At 40.4% G+C, this 15,349-nt stretch overlaps 1 protein-coding gene across 7 annotated transcripts in view; it reads right to left on the bottom strand.

Annotated features, from left to right (window-relative positions):
* Positions 1 to 15,349, bottom strand: part of ECPAS (Ecm29 proteasome adaptor and scaffold) — a 99,846-nt gene that overhangs the window by 59,779 nt on the left and 24,718 nt on the right. For 4 of the 7 annotated variants that reach the window (XM_027614864.2, XM_027614862.2, XM_027614861.2 and 1 more), the window contains 5 exons: positions 12,907 to 13,037; positions 6,708 to 6,824; positions 5,116 to 5,234; positions 3,831 to 3,980; positions 834 to 1,002 (listed from right to left, as the gene is read on the bottom strand). In XM_027614864.2, the coding sequence (XP_027470665.1) occupies positions 834 to 1,002; positions 3,831 to 3,980; positions 5,116 to 5,234; positions 6,708 to 6,824; positions 12,907 to 13,037 (686 nt within the window). Of the gene's footprint in view, positions 1 to 833; positions 1,003 to 3,830; positions 3,981 to 5,115; positions 5,235 to 6,707; positions 6,830 to 12,906; positions 13,038 to 15,349 lie in introns of those variants that run through there. The other 3 variants (XM_027614867.2, XM_027614866.2, XM_027614865.2) reach the window with 2 other exon arrangements.

Here is a 15,349-nt window from a genome sequence, read left to right as displayed (position 1 = left end):
AACGTAACCCTCGCTGAACAAGTCATTCTATAAATTTGCGAGTGGAAGCAATCCCCCACTTGCCTTTTTCCCTCTCCTGGGGAACATTGCTTTTTGATCAGTGGTCACTTACATTCCCAAAAAGAAAAAAATATCAAATCATTTAGATTGCCATGGAGAGAGAAAGGATTGGAAGACTAACCCATGTTGCTTGAACTCCAAAATAATTACATACTGATCTCATCTGTTCTTCCCTGAGGTGCCTGATGACACAGACACAGTGAGGCAACTTCTCTGTAGAGCACCAGTCTTTTTTAAAAGCTGCTCAGAGAACATCTGTGTCCTGTTTAAATCCAGAATAAAATGCTTAATGCCAATTTTTAAATTCCCAGCAAGAAATATCAAAGGGAGTCATGCTTTTCCCCCATATTGTCACATGTGAGTATAGGAGTTTCTCGCTTTACACAAAATGTACAGCCCTAAAAAGCTGAATAACCCAAGATAAATTTTATCTTAACTGCACCAAAACAGCTAGATGATTATTAAACCTACAGTCAAAAGCTAAAATGAGCGAAGTTAAACATACTCCGTTTCTAAGCAGGCTGGATTTCACCCTTGCGCTGTGGACGCAAACGAAGAGAACCGAAAAGCACTGCCCGCCCCTCCCTTCCCCTGGGTCTTTAACACATGACTGCCACGATGAAGACAGCACTCTGAGGTCAGGCGGGGGTTGCAAAGCTATTTCATGAGAGAGACTGAGCACATGAGAACTACGGCAGACCTGCTCCCGGGGGACCCCCCCGCCCCGGGGCCAGCCCACTGGGGCAGGCTCCATTATGAACAAGGAGTGATACCTGTTCCAACTGTTCAGGTGTCCACGGGTTATCACCAATAACTCGCTTAGCTGCATAAAAACTCATTCCTGGGGGAGGCTGGGGTATTCCAGAACCTCCCCCACTATTCGAAGAAGAACCCTGTCCTGAAGATGAATTTTGGCGACTCTGGGATTCATTTAACACATATCTGAAAAGGAAAGAGAACTGTAACCTCCCTATTAAAACACACACATAAACATATATGTGCACATTTAGTACATTCAATTTTATACTTTTCTCCAAGATTTTTTCTAGAATACTTGTAAGTAAAATTTCATCATAAAGAAAAATTCTGAAGGTATCTAAAAAAGGGTATTTACATCTTTAGCAGATTAACCACGAGAGTCCATCTGTTCAGCTTAGTTACAAATGAACTATTACAGTCACCAACAATGAATATAAATATTTTGCTCTCAATCTATAAACAACTCTCTAGGAGCCACTATGGACCTACTACAGTTTGAGTTTCAGGTTGACAAATACAGAGAAAGAACAATTGTTTGTAAGAACGGTTAAAAAAAAAAAAAAAGAACATTATTCTATATCAAAAGCACAGAACATTTTTACAGTCATTCCCATTTCTGCTAAGTGGCAACTCACCTTTAATTCTTATATCCCATTAGAAAACCCACTGAAACCTCCAAACCACTTACCACACAAGCACATAACACCCCAAAAAGGAAAAAACACTCGGAGGAAAAGTCATGACAATTAGCTTTTCCCACTGTATGTTCAAAGCCCTCTGTAGCTACTTATTTATTAATTTACCACCCTATTTTCATTTTTAGCTTCTACAGATTAAAAATAAGATTTCTGATAAATTCGTTTTGATCCAGTAAACTGGTATTTCTCATCTACAAAATGAAAATTTTGAAAAAAAATTTAATTCAAGTCCCTTCAAACTCTAAAATTCTGTGCTGATGAATTATCAGACTGGATATTAAAATGAAATACCCATTATAATAAAAATTAAAAATAACACTTAGATCCTGATAGTACAGTAAATTATTCCACATTACTTATATGCTATATCCATTTAATCTTAAATCCATCTATTAAAAAAACCTATTAAGAAATCACTTTAATACTTTTATAAAAATAAGGCAAATTCCCACTGGTAAGAAAAACTGGATTGAGTACATTATGTGCCTAAGTTAAATTTGGATTTGGTAAGAAAAACTGGATTGAGGACGTTATGTGCCTAAGTTAAATTTGGATTTCAAAGTTTATTTACCAAAGCCATCATCACCTGCCAATTCTGGCTGCCTCCTGATTCAACAACTATAAAAAGGAGGTTTTCATTTATTTCTAAGTTAAAGCAAGACTAGTGGCAGTAAGTAAATGAATCAGTAATTACTGAACAGCTAACATTATGCAAAACACCATCTTGAGCACAAGACAGAAGAATACCAGGAAGTGTAAGATCTGGAGCAGGCTGAGATAATAACAGCACATAGGAGAGCATTTGACATGTTATCACATGACAAAGAAACCACCGAGAAATAAGCAATGATAGGACACGTACTGGAAGTGAACAGGTAGAAGTAGTGGAAGCGTTTCAAGGTCTGGAAAATAAAGCCACCAAACTAGAGGGGTCAGAGGGGGGCAAACTGGAAAGGGAAAAAATTGTACAGCATGAACCCTCTTGTGTCTGGATGGGGGGACAGAGGATAGGAAGCTCCAAAGGCTAAGATTATAGTACACATTACCCCTTTGGTCAGGGAAGAAACATAATGAAAGCAGCATTTTAGATAAATATCTCTGGCAGAAGGACAACCTAGAAAGTAAGTAGCGTAAAAGCAGATCACAACCTGGGCCACTGAGCAAGGGACCAGAGCTAGCGAAAACAGCCCTTGACTTCAAGGAGGCCCCAATCTATTAGGGAAGCCGGACATGTCAGCAGTACAATGAAAACACGAAGTGGCAATACAGATGGATAGTTAATGTAATAAGAACCCAGAAAATAGTGTCCTCTGCCCAAGGCAAGAAATTTGTGTCAGAGACCCACACAGCTGACCTCTCAAAGCTAGTCTGAGATGCTTTTTGAAAGCAGTTGTTTTGGCTGTTGTTTTCTTTCTTTCTTCCCTTCTCTTCTGTTGGGCAGGCATTCTAAGCAGAGAGAACTATATTCTCTTAAAACACGAAGGCAAGGACATAAGAGCGCACGAACTGCACGAGTGTATGTAACGACTGGAAAATAATACCCCAAGGATTTTAAGGGTGATCTGGTAAGATCTATGTTTTAAAAATCAGGGATCCCTGGAGTGCCTTGGTGGCTCAGTCAGTTAAGAAGCCGACTCTTGATTTCGGCTCTGGACATGATCTCAATGAGATCGAGCCCCCCCCACCCCCACCCCGCGGAGGATTCTGTCCCTCTGCCCACGCTCTGCCCCTCCCCCCACTCAAGCACGAGTGGGTGCACGTGCCCTCTCTCTCAAATAATCTTTACAAAAAATAAAAAATAAAACAATAAAAATCAGGGATCCCTCTGGCAGTGTAGAGAGTTTTGGAGAACAGCTGGAGAGAAAGTCATGATGAGAGCTGAGCAGAGAAGAGACCAGCCCGCAGTGGGCCGCGGGCAGCATGGCTCCGGGACAAGACATGGAGCAGAGAGGGGCTATTATGGGACTGGCATTAGCAACAAGGAAAAGGAAAGCTGCAGGCAATTTGTAACTGTACACAGACAAGGCTAAGAGAACCATCACAGCACTGGCAGCGTTAAAGAAAAGAACTATTTTATGGGGAAAAACTGATTTCAGCAGGGACAGGCTGAGTCTGAAACCGTGACGGGAGCTCCACATCTGTAAGGTCAACAAGCAGTGGGGCTGGGGTTTAGAAGAGGTCCAGCCTGCAGCAGAAATGAAAATCTTAGACACATCCATTTTCAAGTGAAAGCTGAATCATTTAAAATAGTATTTAACCCCACACAGTGAAAGCGGTCACTGACAAGGTCGCTGGGCTTTATTTTGAACCTACCCATAAGGCATCAGAAGGACATCTAGCATGAAGTCCAAAAGCAGCTGCACGGTCTTTGGTTTCTCAGCAAGATTAAACGGAGAAGCTGATTTTGATGATTCAACAGGGTATTTCATGTGAAAAAGGGTTGGTATTAAAAGATGCATTAAGCTGAAAAAACAATTACATTTATTGCAACTACTTTAAAAATAAGGTTTTCATACATGCAAATAACAAACAAAAATCACATTAACAAGAAGTGGCAAGTGTAGCAATGGCCCTGCACTTTCAGAACCACCAATTTACAAACTCCTAATCTAGGAACTGGCCTAGCTTTCTTTGTTATTGAAACCCTAGTGTGCTGGGTGATGACTGCCATTTAGCCACCTCCGACTCATTACCAAGAACACGGGGAAAGAGATGTACATAATAATATGCCCTCAGTGAAAGTATCTAAAGTTACCAAAACAGATTTTTCTATTAAACTTTAGGTATAGTTTGACTTATAACATGTTCCTTCAATAATTTTTTTTCTTTTCCAGTTAATTAAAATAAAGTTATTCTAAATCTAAAGAAATTAAAAACCAATCCTGTTAATATTTTGAGTATGAAAATTTCCAACGTATGAACTTATATAACACAGCTTCAGTAATTCCTTCTTTCATTACACGTGAAAACCTCGAAGAGTGCTTGTATTGTGTATTAATTTTATTTGTAAAGATCCGTACGATAGTCTCTCTTTTAAAAATACATGTGCTCTAAAAAAGCAAAATAAAACACTTTTTTTTTTTAACTCCACCTCCCTCCACAGCTTCCGTACTCTTCCTGATGATGCTCACCACCACCAGGTTACACTACAGAACTTTGAGCCAAATCTGAAACTAAGGATGTTATCCAAACCTTTTCACCCCTCCAATGCCCATATTAATATAAACAAATGATCTGTTCCTTAAAACTGCTCTAAAACTTCATATGCTCCAAGACAGAAATGTTTTGATGAAAAACACCTTATGACTAATTTGTGCAATCACGTGAAATTAGCCTCTTCAAAATAATTGACAAAATAAATGCATCTAGATTGAGAAACATGTTGTTAGTTCTGCACACATTTTAATATGCTCGATTCAAGAAATTTGATAATTACCAAAACAGTAACATTGAGGGACACAGAAAATTCAATCATCTGTCAGCTGAAAGAACTCAAGCCTTCACATTAGCCCAAGTAAAACCAAATGTGTGACTCTGTGTTTGAGAGGTAGCTGTTGACTCATGCAGGTGGGAGAGAAGGTAACTGAGGACACCATACCTATCCTGCTGTGGCTGAGGTTTCCCTTCCATGGCAGTAAGAAGCGTAGGGGCCAGTTCACATTGTTTTTCCACTGGTAGGCGAGGATAGCCCATCTTAACATAAATTATAGTAAAATTCTAACACAATGAGAGAAAAGCAAGTGAGCATGAAGGAAATATTCTAGGATTTCAATGAGAACACATGGTTGCTAACTTAGGGAGTTATGTTATAACAAAGAAATCACATTCTCTCTCCACAAGTTTATCACGTTTACTTATTACAGCATGATCAACTATGACATCTCAGGAAGAATTCCAGCCCTACTTATTCATGTTTGCTTTAAGATGTGCTTCATGTGAGAGAGCATGACCTAATCTAAAGCACTCATGCATTCATATATCAAACTTCATGTTTTTTCACTTTAAATATATACAATTATGTCAATTGTGCCTCAATAAAGTTGGGGGGATAAAAGCACGCAAATACACAATTTTCACTGAAAAGAAAAAGTCATCATTTGGCCCATCTGAACCTACATACTACACATTAGCATCAGAGCTCCCAGCTTGTTGCACTAATCCTTTCAAGCAAAGAGGAGACCACCTGTGAAATCCTAGGCTGCCGTTTCCCCACTGGTCAGTTACTACAGCCGCCTTAGTACATGGCAGCCCTCTGGTTCCTCGTTCCGATAACTGACCAATGGATGATGAACCAAGGGAAACTGAGTGCTGTGGGTATTTTTTATCACTAGAATCCATATGAATGCTTCATTTTAAGCAAACTCATGAATGCATATCTGGATCTATGCATAAGATAAAAATTTGCTTTTCTAAAGGATTCTTCACTTCAGAATAGGCTTCATAAGGTTATTCTTTGGGAGACATTCTATTTGGCAGTTTTATTGGCACACAATGTTTCTGCCTGCTTGCAGGAGGAGCTTCTGTAATGAAGCTGTACGTCCAGAGCAGGCACAGAAAAGATACCTGCACCAGTAGGTGGCTCCAAAGGTCTGGAACCCAGATGTTAGATAATACTCAACAGACTGAGCCTCAATGCTAGAAGCAACAGGGCCACAAAAAGATCATGTGACATCACATGACAGCAACACTTGTATACATCTACATTTCATGAAGATGACAATTTAACAGGAACATTTCTTACCAGGCTCAGTTACTTCACTTTTAAAAAGGATACCTTTCTGAATGTATCAGAGACAGAATTTTTTAAAATTCAGCTTCCTATCCTTGCCATTTACCCTTTCTTTCCTTCTATTATTGTTTATTCATGCCTATGCTGCATAACCCTGTCTTCTCTCTGTTCAGACTGGCCTCGTACAACCTTTTACTAAGAATCAAATCCTCCCTTTATATCAGCAAGCCTGAGTAGTCATTTCACCAACCTTCCTTTGCCCGATGTAAACGACCACGCCTTATCCTGCACCTACCACTTCAGTGGAAAAAACAGTGTGTCATTTGAAGAAAAACATCTCCTGTTTCATTTAGAATTAGTCTGAGGTGAAATTCTAAACTGGCCCATATACTGATGACATCTAATAAATGTTAGGAGAGAAAACTCACTGTAAGTCAGAAATATTCCAAGAGAACACTCACTGTGACAAAGGAAACTGCAGCAGGGTCCTGGTACTGAACCAATAGTGTCTCTACCGGGAGCTGTATTTTGGGGCGGCTTTTTATACGCTTATTCAGATGGACCAGCAGTTCCATTACCTAAGATACAGAAAGATATGAACTGAAATTATTGATACCTTTAAAATAAATTCATTTCTAAACCACTATTTGATGAAGAGCAGCTACTTTGTTTTTTTCAAGGACATAAATGTGACATCCCAAAAAGGGAATTTACAGTATCAGGGTCCTGTTCCAAAATGCTGTGTCCCCCAAAGCTGGGATCCCGTGTGAGCCTACACTGAGACACAGCCCCCCAGAGCCCCTGTGAATAAATGACTGCAACACACCATGCCACGAGCGGAATGTTTGTGTCTCCCCAAGACGCGTCTGCTGAAGCCCTAATCCCCAGTTTGATGGTTTTAGGAGACACTTAGCTTTGGCTAATGTAATGGGGACAGAGCCCCCATGATGAGACTGGTGTCCTAATAAGGGGATGAAGGGATTAGTGGTCCTGTCTCGTCCCCTCAGGAGGATGCAGCAGAGAGACTGCCCCGTCGACCAGGAAGGTCCCTCCATGAGGAACCTGACATGCTGGCACCTTGACCTCAGACTCCCAGCCTCCAGCATGGTGAGAATAAAGTGCTGTTCAAGTCACAGCCTGTGGCCTTCTGTTACAGCAGCCCAAACGGACAAAGACACACGGTGAATGTGACAATATGAGAAACAGACGACATACCGTGGGTTTCCAGAAAAGACCCTGCCAGATCAAGGAGGACTTAGGGAGGAAGTGACAAGAACACTGAATCCTGACAACCAGATGAATTTCCAAGCAGAGAATCAGTTATAAGAAGGAACGAGGACTAAAAGAATGTAACATACTGCATGTGCCTGACACACAGAGTGATAAGAGATAAAAGAAGAGCCCAGATTATAAAAGGACTCAGGTAAAATGATGGAGAATTTTTGCTTTATTCTGAAGATCATCTGATTCTACTAACGCAATATAAGTTAACAACAAGCTTCCTCACCTTCAAGTGGGAAAAGAGAAGAGATCTGCAAGTCAATAATTCCCATGCATGGAAAACAAAAATCCAGAAGCTTATGTCAAATGGCCCCAATCTTACTCTAAGAGTGAGATTATCTTGCTACGAGAGAAATGAGAAACTGAGCACTGAAAAATAACATGTTTAGGGGCGCCTGGCTGGCTCAGTCAGTTAAGCATCTGCCTTCGGCTCAGGTCATGATCTCCAGGTCCCGGGATCGAGCCCCATGTTGGGCTCCCTGCTCAGTGGGGAGTCTGCTTCTCCCTCTCCCTCTGGCCCTCCTCCCTGCTTGTGCCTCTCTCTCATTCTATCTCAAATAAATAAATAAAATCTTAAAAAAAAAAAAAGAAAGAAAAGAAAAATAACATTTTTAGAAGGCCTCACCTGAGAAAGACTCAAGGATTTAAGGTATCTGTTCTGGAAAGCCAGGCCTACACTATTCTCCATCATTTCTAAAACGTGTGCTCTAGCTTCAAAGCAAGTATTAAAGAGAGTTATAGAGGGGCACCTGGTTGGTTCAGTCAGTTAAGCGTCCAACTCTTGATTCTGGCTCAGGTCATGATCTCAGGGTGGTGGGACTGAGCCCTGGGTGGGGTTCTGTGCTCCACAAGGTGTCTGCTTGCCCCCTTCCTTTTGCCCCTCGCCCCACTTGTGTGCATGCTGGGGCACACTCACTCTCTCTCTCTAAAATAAATAAATAGGGGCACCTGGGTGGCTCAGTCGGTTAAGCGTCTGCCTTCAGCTCGGGTCATGATCCCAGGTCCTGGGATGGAGCCCCACGTCGGGCTCCCTGCTCAGCGGGGAGTCTGCTTCTCCCTTCACCCTGCTCATGCTCGCTCTCTCTTGCTCAAATAAATTTTTAAAATAAATAAATAAATAAATAAATATTTTAAAAAATAAAGAGTTGTAGGACTATCCCTGGCAACAACAGAAGTTCAAGTGAATCTGAAGCAATAATGAAATGTGAATTTTAAGAATAACAACAAAGCCTGCTTCTCCCTCTCCCATTCCCTCTGCTGTGTTCCCTCTCTTGCTATCCCTTTCTCTCTGTGTCAAATAAATAAAAATCTTAAAAAAAATAACAAATCTGTAATTATGTTTAATGAATAATGAAATAGCTGACATTTATCAAGCAGTTTCTGTACAGAACACATTTCTGCATAGCACTCTGTATTTCCTGATTCTCACAACCAGAGAGATGGTATTGTCATTCCCATTTCACAGGCGAGGAATCAGAGGCTTAGGGGACTGAAGTAACGTCCCAGGACACTGAGCCACCAGGTGACATAGTAAAGATCTGATTCCAGAGCCCATTCTTTTAACCTTTCCAACCAACACTGACAGTCGAGCTCAATTCATCTGAAGTGTCTGTCACCATGAGCCATCCTTGGAACCACTAATATACCTTACAGAGACCTAGAAACTTGCATTACCACACATACTCATCTCAACTTCCTAGCTGTCCAGACCTAAGATACAGCTGACTGATGGAGAAAAGAATCAGGAGGAACCAGGCTCAAGAAACAGCCCTCTTCTGACAACCTAATCTAGGCTGAGTCCTGGCAGAGCTCTATGGGAAATCATTATTAGTGACAGACAGTCATGCCCACAATCACACACTTTCTTTTTATGATAATTTTTTTTACTTTAAATAAACGACAGAGGTGCCTGGGTGGCTCAGTCGTAAAGTGTCTGCCTTCAGCTCAGGTCATGATCCCAGGGTCCTGGGATCGAGCCCTGCATCAGGCTCCGTGCTCCGCAGGAAGCCTGCTTCTCCCTCTCCCGCTCCCCCTGCTTGTGTTCCCTCTCTCGCTGTGTCTCTCTCTCTCTGTCAAATAAATAAAAATCTTTAAAAATAAATAAATAAATAAATAAACGACATTAAAAAAAAAAAATCAACTGAACCAACCTTCCCCATGGACAACTATTAGTAAACCTACAGAATCACCAACCTCAGGTATATAGTATCTTGTCTATATCAGTTCTTACTACTCATACATTTACATTCATTTATTAATAAGCTTTTTAATTGAAGTATAAAACATAACTAAAGTGTACAACTGAGAGTGCATAGCCCAATAAATTTTCATAAAGTAAGCACACTTGGGACCACAAAAGCCCTGTCTACCCCATGCCCCTCCACTCACTAACCCCTCTTCCCCAAAAGTTACCACTATCCTGACTTCGAACACCATTTTTTTAAAGATTTTATTTATTTATTGGAGAGAGAGAGAGAGTGAGCGAGAGAGAGCACAAGCTAGAGAAGGGGCAGAGGGAGATGGAGGGACCAAGGGGAGGGAGTAGACTCCCTGCTGAGCAAGGACCCCCCCCCCCCAATGCAGGGCTCGATCCCAGGACCCTGGGATCATGAGCTGAGCTGAAAGCAGACACTTAACCAACTGAGCCACCCAGGCATTCCTCGAACACCATTTTTAAATTTCTGTAAATGGAACACATAAGGTGAACTCGTGTCTGAATGTTTTATTCGCCATCGTATCTGAGATTCACCCATGCTGTTGCTCATAGCCGTTCACTTTCACTGCTCTAGTAAGGAAATACCGTCATTTATCCACTCTCCTGATAGACATGAGATTATTTCCAGTTTGGGCTCTTACGAATAATGCTGCTATGAACATTCTTAGATATGCTTTTAGTGCACATATATACATACTTCTGTTATATATGAACTCAGGACTGGATATGCGTCATGGAGTACGCATATAAGCTTTAGAGTATTTCCAAACAGTTTTCCAAAATGGTTATACTAATTTACACACCTACCAGCAGTCTGTGAGAGTTCCAGTCCAACCTTGTCAGTACTTGGTATGGGCAGTCTTTAATTTTAGATATTCTAATGACAGACTACATTTAAAGTTGGCTATAAAGTGGGGCGCCTGCATGGCTCAGTTGTTAGGCGTCTGCCTTCGGCTCAGGTCATGATCCCAGGGTCCTGGGATGGAGCCCTCCATCGGGCTCCCTGCTCAGCGGGAAGCCTGCTTCTCCCTCTCCCACTCCCCCTGCTTGTGTTCCCTCTCTCGCTGTGTCTCTCTCTGTCAAATAAATAAATAAATAATCTTTTAAAAACTAAATAAATAAAGCTGGCTATAAAGTAAAATGCTACATAATAAACCTTTTCCTTAAAATAGCAAATATACTCTAATGATATGTCACTAGAAATCTAAAACTTTTATTTCTCTTTCACTCAATTTATCCACAAATTACCACCTACCCTTGCAGGATATCCTGGTTAAGTCTAATGTGCATGATGACACTGATAGTTAGGAACCCAAAAATTACACAACTGAAAATCAATACAAGTTTTCATCAATCACAAAATTTCATATTGAAATTATGTATAATTATGTATACATAAGTTTTCAAACTGCTGTCCACTGGCGTCCCTGTTTCCTCTCCCCAAAGCCTGACCACCTTTCACTCCTATCGCTGGGTGCACTGGGTGGCCCTTAGGTCCCTGAAGGCGTCCCACACTGTTCTAGCTCAGAACATCCACACAGGGCCTGCTGTGTCTTATATGGTCTTCCCATCTCTCTGGCTACTTCCTACATACCACAGAGGCCTTCCTTACACCCCACATTCAGTTTAAATCAAGTCCTCAAATATATTCTTTCAAAGATCCTTTTCTACCCTGGTACTTATTACAATTTATAACTGGATACTATCTGTCTGATTGTTTAATATCAGTCTCCCCAACTGGATGTTTCTTTCATTCACTAGCGTGAATTCTGCTAGTTACCTAGCAGAAACCAATTCATGAGGGGCCTTTTAGTATAACTTGCTCTCCTGAGGGTAACAGGCCACAGAGGAGTTTTAAATAGGACAGTGACAGGATCAAACACATACATGTTTAGCAAGGCAGTGTTAACAACAGGCATGTCAAATACCTGATGAGAATGCCCTCTCTCTTCCTGCAAACCTAAAAGATGTTCTTAAAGAGACTCTCTGTCCAATGAACCCAAATTGGGCCTCAAAATCCCTCTCAGGGCAAACCTCCAAGGAGCCATTTCCAATCAATCACAGTGGCCCAAGAGATGAAACCTGATCACAGCTCTAAGACCTGAAGGTCTAGTATAAATATACCAGAAGACTAATGAACTATTTTAAAAATGAAGGGGGCAAATGTTCCCTGCAGAACATTTAGGTTAAAAAAGAAAATCTTGAGGGGCACCTGGCTGGCTCAGTCAGTAGAGAATGCAACTCTTGTCAGGGTTGTGAGTTCAAGCCCCACAATGGATGTAGAGATTACTTAAAAATAAAATCTTAAAAGAAAAAAAAAGAAAATCTTGGGGCACCTGGGTGGCTCAATCAGTTAAGCATTAGTGCCTTAGGCTCAGGTCATGATCCTGGGGTCCTGGAATCGAGCCCTCCCTGCTCACCAGGGACTCTGCTTGTCCCTCTCCCTCTGCCCCTCCCCCCACCAGCTCATGCTTTCTTGCTCTCACTGTCTCAAATAAATAATGAATCATTGAACACCACATCAAAAACTAATGATGTACCATATGTTGGCTAACTGAACATAGTAATAAAAAAAAAAACTCTACACCTGAAAGTAATATTACACTGTATGTTAACTAACTGGAACTTAAATAAAAACTTGAAAAATTAAAAATAAACAAAAATAAAATAAATAAAATAAAATCTTAAAAAAAAAAATCTTGATGTGATAGTTACCCAACTTTTGGTGACAGTACTTCAGAATCCTAAAACAGGAGCTGTAAGGTCTCTTGCTTTTTTAAAAAATTATTTTGCTTAATTTTCATGAAAGCTGTATTCATAGTCAGCCAAAGCTAAAGAATATTTTTGCCCCATTACCACCTGACTTTCATATCGGAATCAAGGGCATGGATTTTAGATCAAGCCTCCACATATTCAGAATAATTATCTCAATTATATCATCTGGCACTGATGCCCAGTGTACAGTTGGTACTAAATGCAGCTGTGCTAAGCATACGAAAGCTACGTTTAAATCCTGTAAGCTGGTCCCAGACTTACTCTCCATTTTGAAAGGCCATAATGAGATCATGAACCTAGATTTCAATAAATGAGAACAGAAAACTCACTTCATAATATATACCCATTTACTCACCATTTAATTCCCCCAACTGTCCCAACATGCTTACCTTTTTGCGTACTCCTTCTTGGGTGCTGGACAGTTTGAGCAAAACAGGAGGAAGGAATTTAGATATAATATTCTGTAATTGTTCATCTGTTTCAGCATGGCCAAGTCGTAAAAAGACCCGTTCAAGCTGATCTATAATATAAGAAGAAAAAAAGAACTTAACAAATCAAACACAACCAAAACTAAGTATTTTTAGAGCTTAATCCTTTTCCTGTACTGCAGATCACTCAGTCATGATTAACCACAACTAGCCCTGTATGCAGACGACTCTGACATACTAGGAAACAACACTAAAAAAGGTTTACTAGTTATTTATACTTTCTTACAACTGTCCTGGTCATTTAACCCCTAGAAGAGAAGAAAACAAAGCCAAGAATATCAAAATTCTCTTCTACATATAGTTATTCCTTTCTTCTAAAGGATTTGTTATACTGAAAAGAATACAAAAATTTTGAAGAAATCTTCTAGATCTAGCAAGCAGTGGGAAGGAGAACTTTAATCAGACACCAGGGACAATATCTATTTGGAGAAGGCACCTTACTGATGAAGTTTCTCCACAGACAGAACCACTGCCCACTACTGTGGTGGGATTACCTAAGCAGAAGGTGAGAGACCAGTTTCAACCAAGAAAGCCTCTATGAGAGGAACATGTTAAACAGCACCACCGTGATGCTCTCAGCAAAACCCAGACTGTAACAAAGTACAGAACAGGGAGGCAGAACATTCCAAGGGAGGGGAGGGGTAGGGACAGGGGAACCTACCATTTGCAAATGCCTGGATATTTTATTTTAAGGAATTATTGTTAATTTCTTAGGTGTAATAACGGTATTGTGGTTTATGTTTGTTTTTCAAGGTTCTTGAAAATTATCACTTGTGATTGAGGAGCCTTCTGAGGGGCTAGAAATGCCCTGTATCTTGTTCTGGGTGATGGTTACAAAGACATATAGCTTGATAAAAATTCATCAAGCTCTACACTTTCATACTTTCTACTCTATTATACCTCAATTTAAAATTTTATTTAAGAGTATTTTTTAGAGATCAAGACTGAAATATCTATAGGTGAAATAATATAGTTACCGGGATTTACTTGAAATAACCAAGGGTGTACTGGAAATTTGCTAAGAGAGTAAATTTCAGATGCTCTCACCACACATACACAAAAAGATAACTATGTGAGAAGATATGTTAATTAGCTTGACTACAGTAATCATTCCACATGTACATATATATCAAATCATCACGATGTACCCCTTAAATATATACAATTTTTATTTTTTTAATATAAATAAAGTAATAGCCTCATTTGGGTCTTCATAAAAAATAATAATCACAGGCAGAGGGGTGAGGCATGGGGAGAGGCCATATAAATGAAAGCAAGATTAGCCACTAATCAATAACTGTTCAAGCTGCATGAAAGACATTGAGAATTCGTACTCTTGTGTATGCTTGATATTTTCCAAATTTTTCAAAGACGCACACACATAGAACATAGAGGCAAGACATTCTGGTAGCAACAAGCACACCCTGCACCCAAATCCTGGTATTTAAATACCATTCTCCAAAAAGAGGAGCCAGGCTCCTTGAAAAAAATGACAGATTCTGGGGCTGGAGCACTGAAAAAGCAAGATGAACCTGAAGCATTCTGTCATGCTAGAAAGAAAATGGGGCGTGAAACACGGCCAAAGGTCTCCAGGAGCCACCTGAAAGAGTTCCAATACAGCCAAGGCTGGAATAATTTGGGGAACAAAATAAATAACACAGAATTGGATTATAACCCAAAGTATAAAATTAATCTACATGAATCCATGCCGATGTAAAGAAATCATTAAATGATTAAATTCATTGGGGGAAAAGAAACACATCTTTCTTCTAAAAGAATTCCAAATAATATATAGAGAGACCTCCCCCTGCAGGAGGTACGGCTTCATTTCTGCCTCTACCCTCTCTGAAAGGGTAGACTAGGTTTAGTGACTTGCTTCCAAAGAACAGAAAAAGGAAAAAGGAAAATGTTGATGCTACAGTGGAGACACGTGATAAATACGATCTCTACCAAGTGATGAAAGTTAACACCATGACTGATGTCACAGGGCTATCATGATCCCTGATAGGATGTGACAAGAAGGGCACTGCACCTCTGTGGTGTTCTTTCAAAAGCCCCAGACCCCCCATCTAATTATCAGTAAAACAACTAGAAAAACCCAAATTGGAAGAACTTCCACAGGATATCTGACCAGTACCACTCCAGGCTTCAAGATGGTGAAACACAAGGAAAGACTAAGACACTGTCACAGACCAGAGGAGACTGGGGAGACAACTAAGCACAGGCTGGTGCCCTGGGTTGGATCCTGGAACAGAAAGAGGACATTAATGGGAAAAAGTGGCGAAATCCAAATAAAGTCTCAAAGTTTAGCCCAAAGCTCAATAATAAAGGAAGAAGCAAAGAG

The sequence above is a fragment of the Zalophus californianus genome, chromosome 13 (genome assembly GCF_009762305.2).
Source record: "Zalophus californianus isolate mZalCal1 chromosome 13, mZalCal1.pri.v2, whole genome shotgun sequence".
NCBI lineage: Eukaryota > Metazoa > Chordata > Mammalia > Carnivora > Otariidae > Zalophus > Zalophus californianus.
This window is presented reverse-complemented; position numbering and strand designations above follow the sequence as displayed.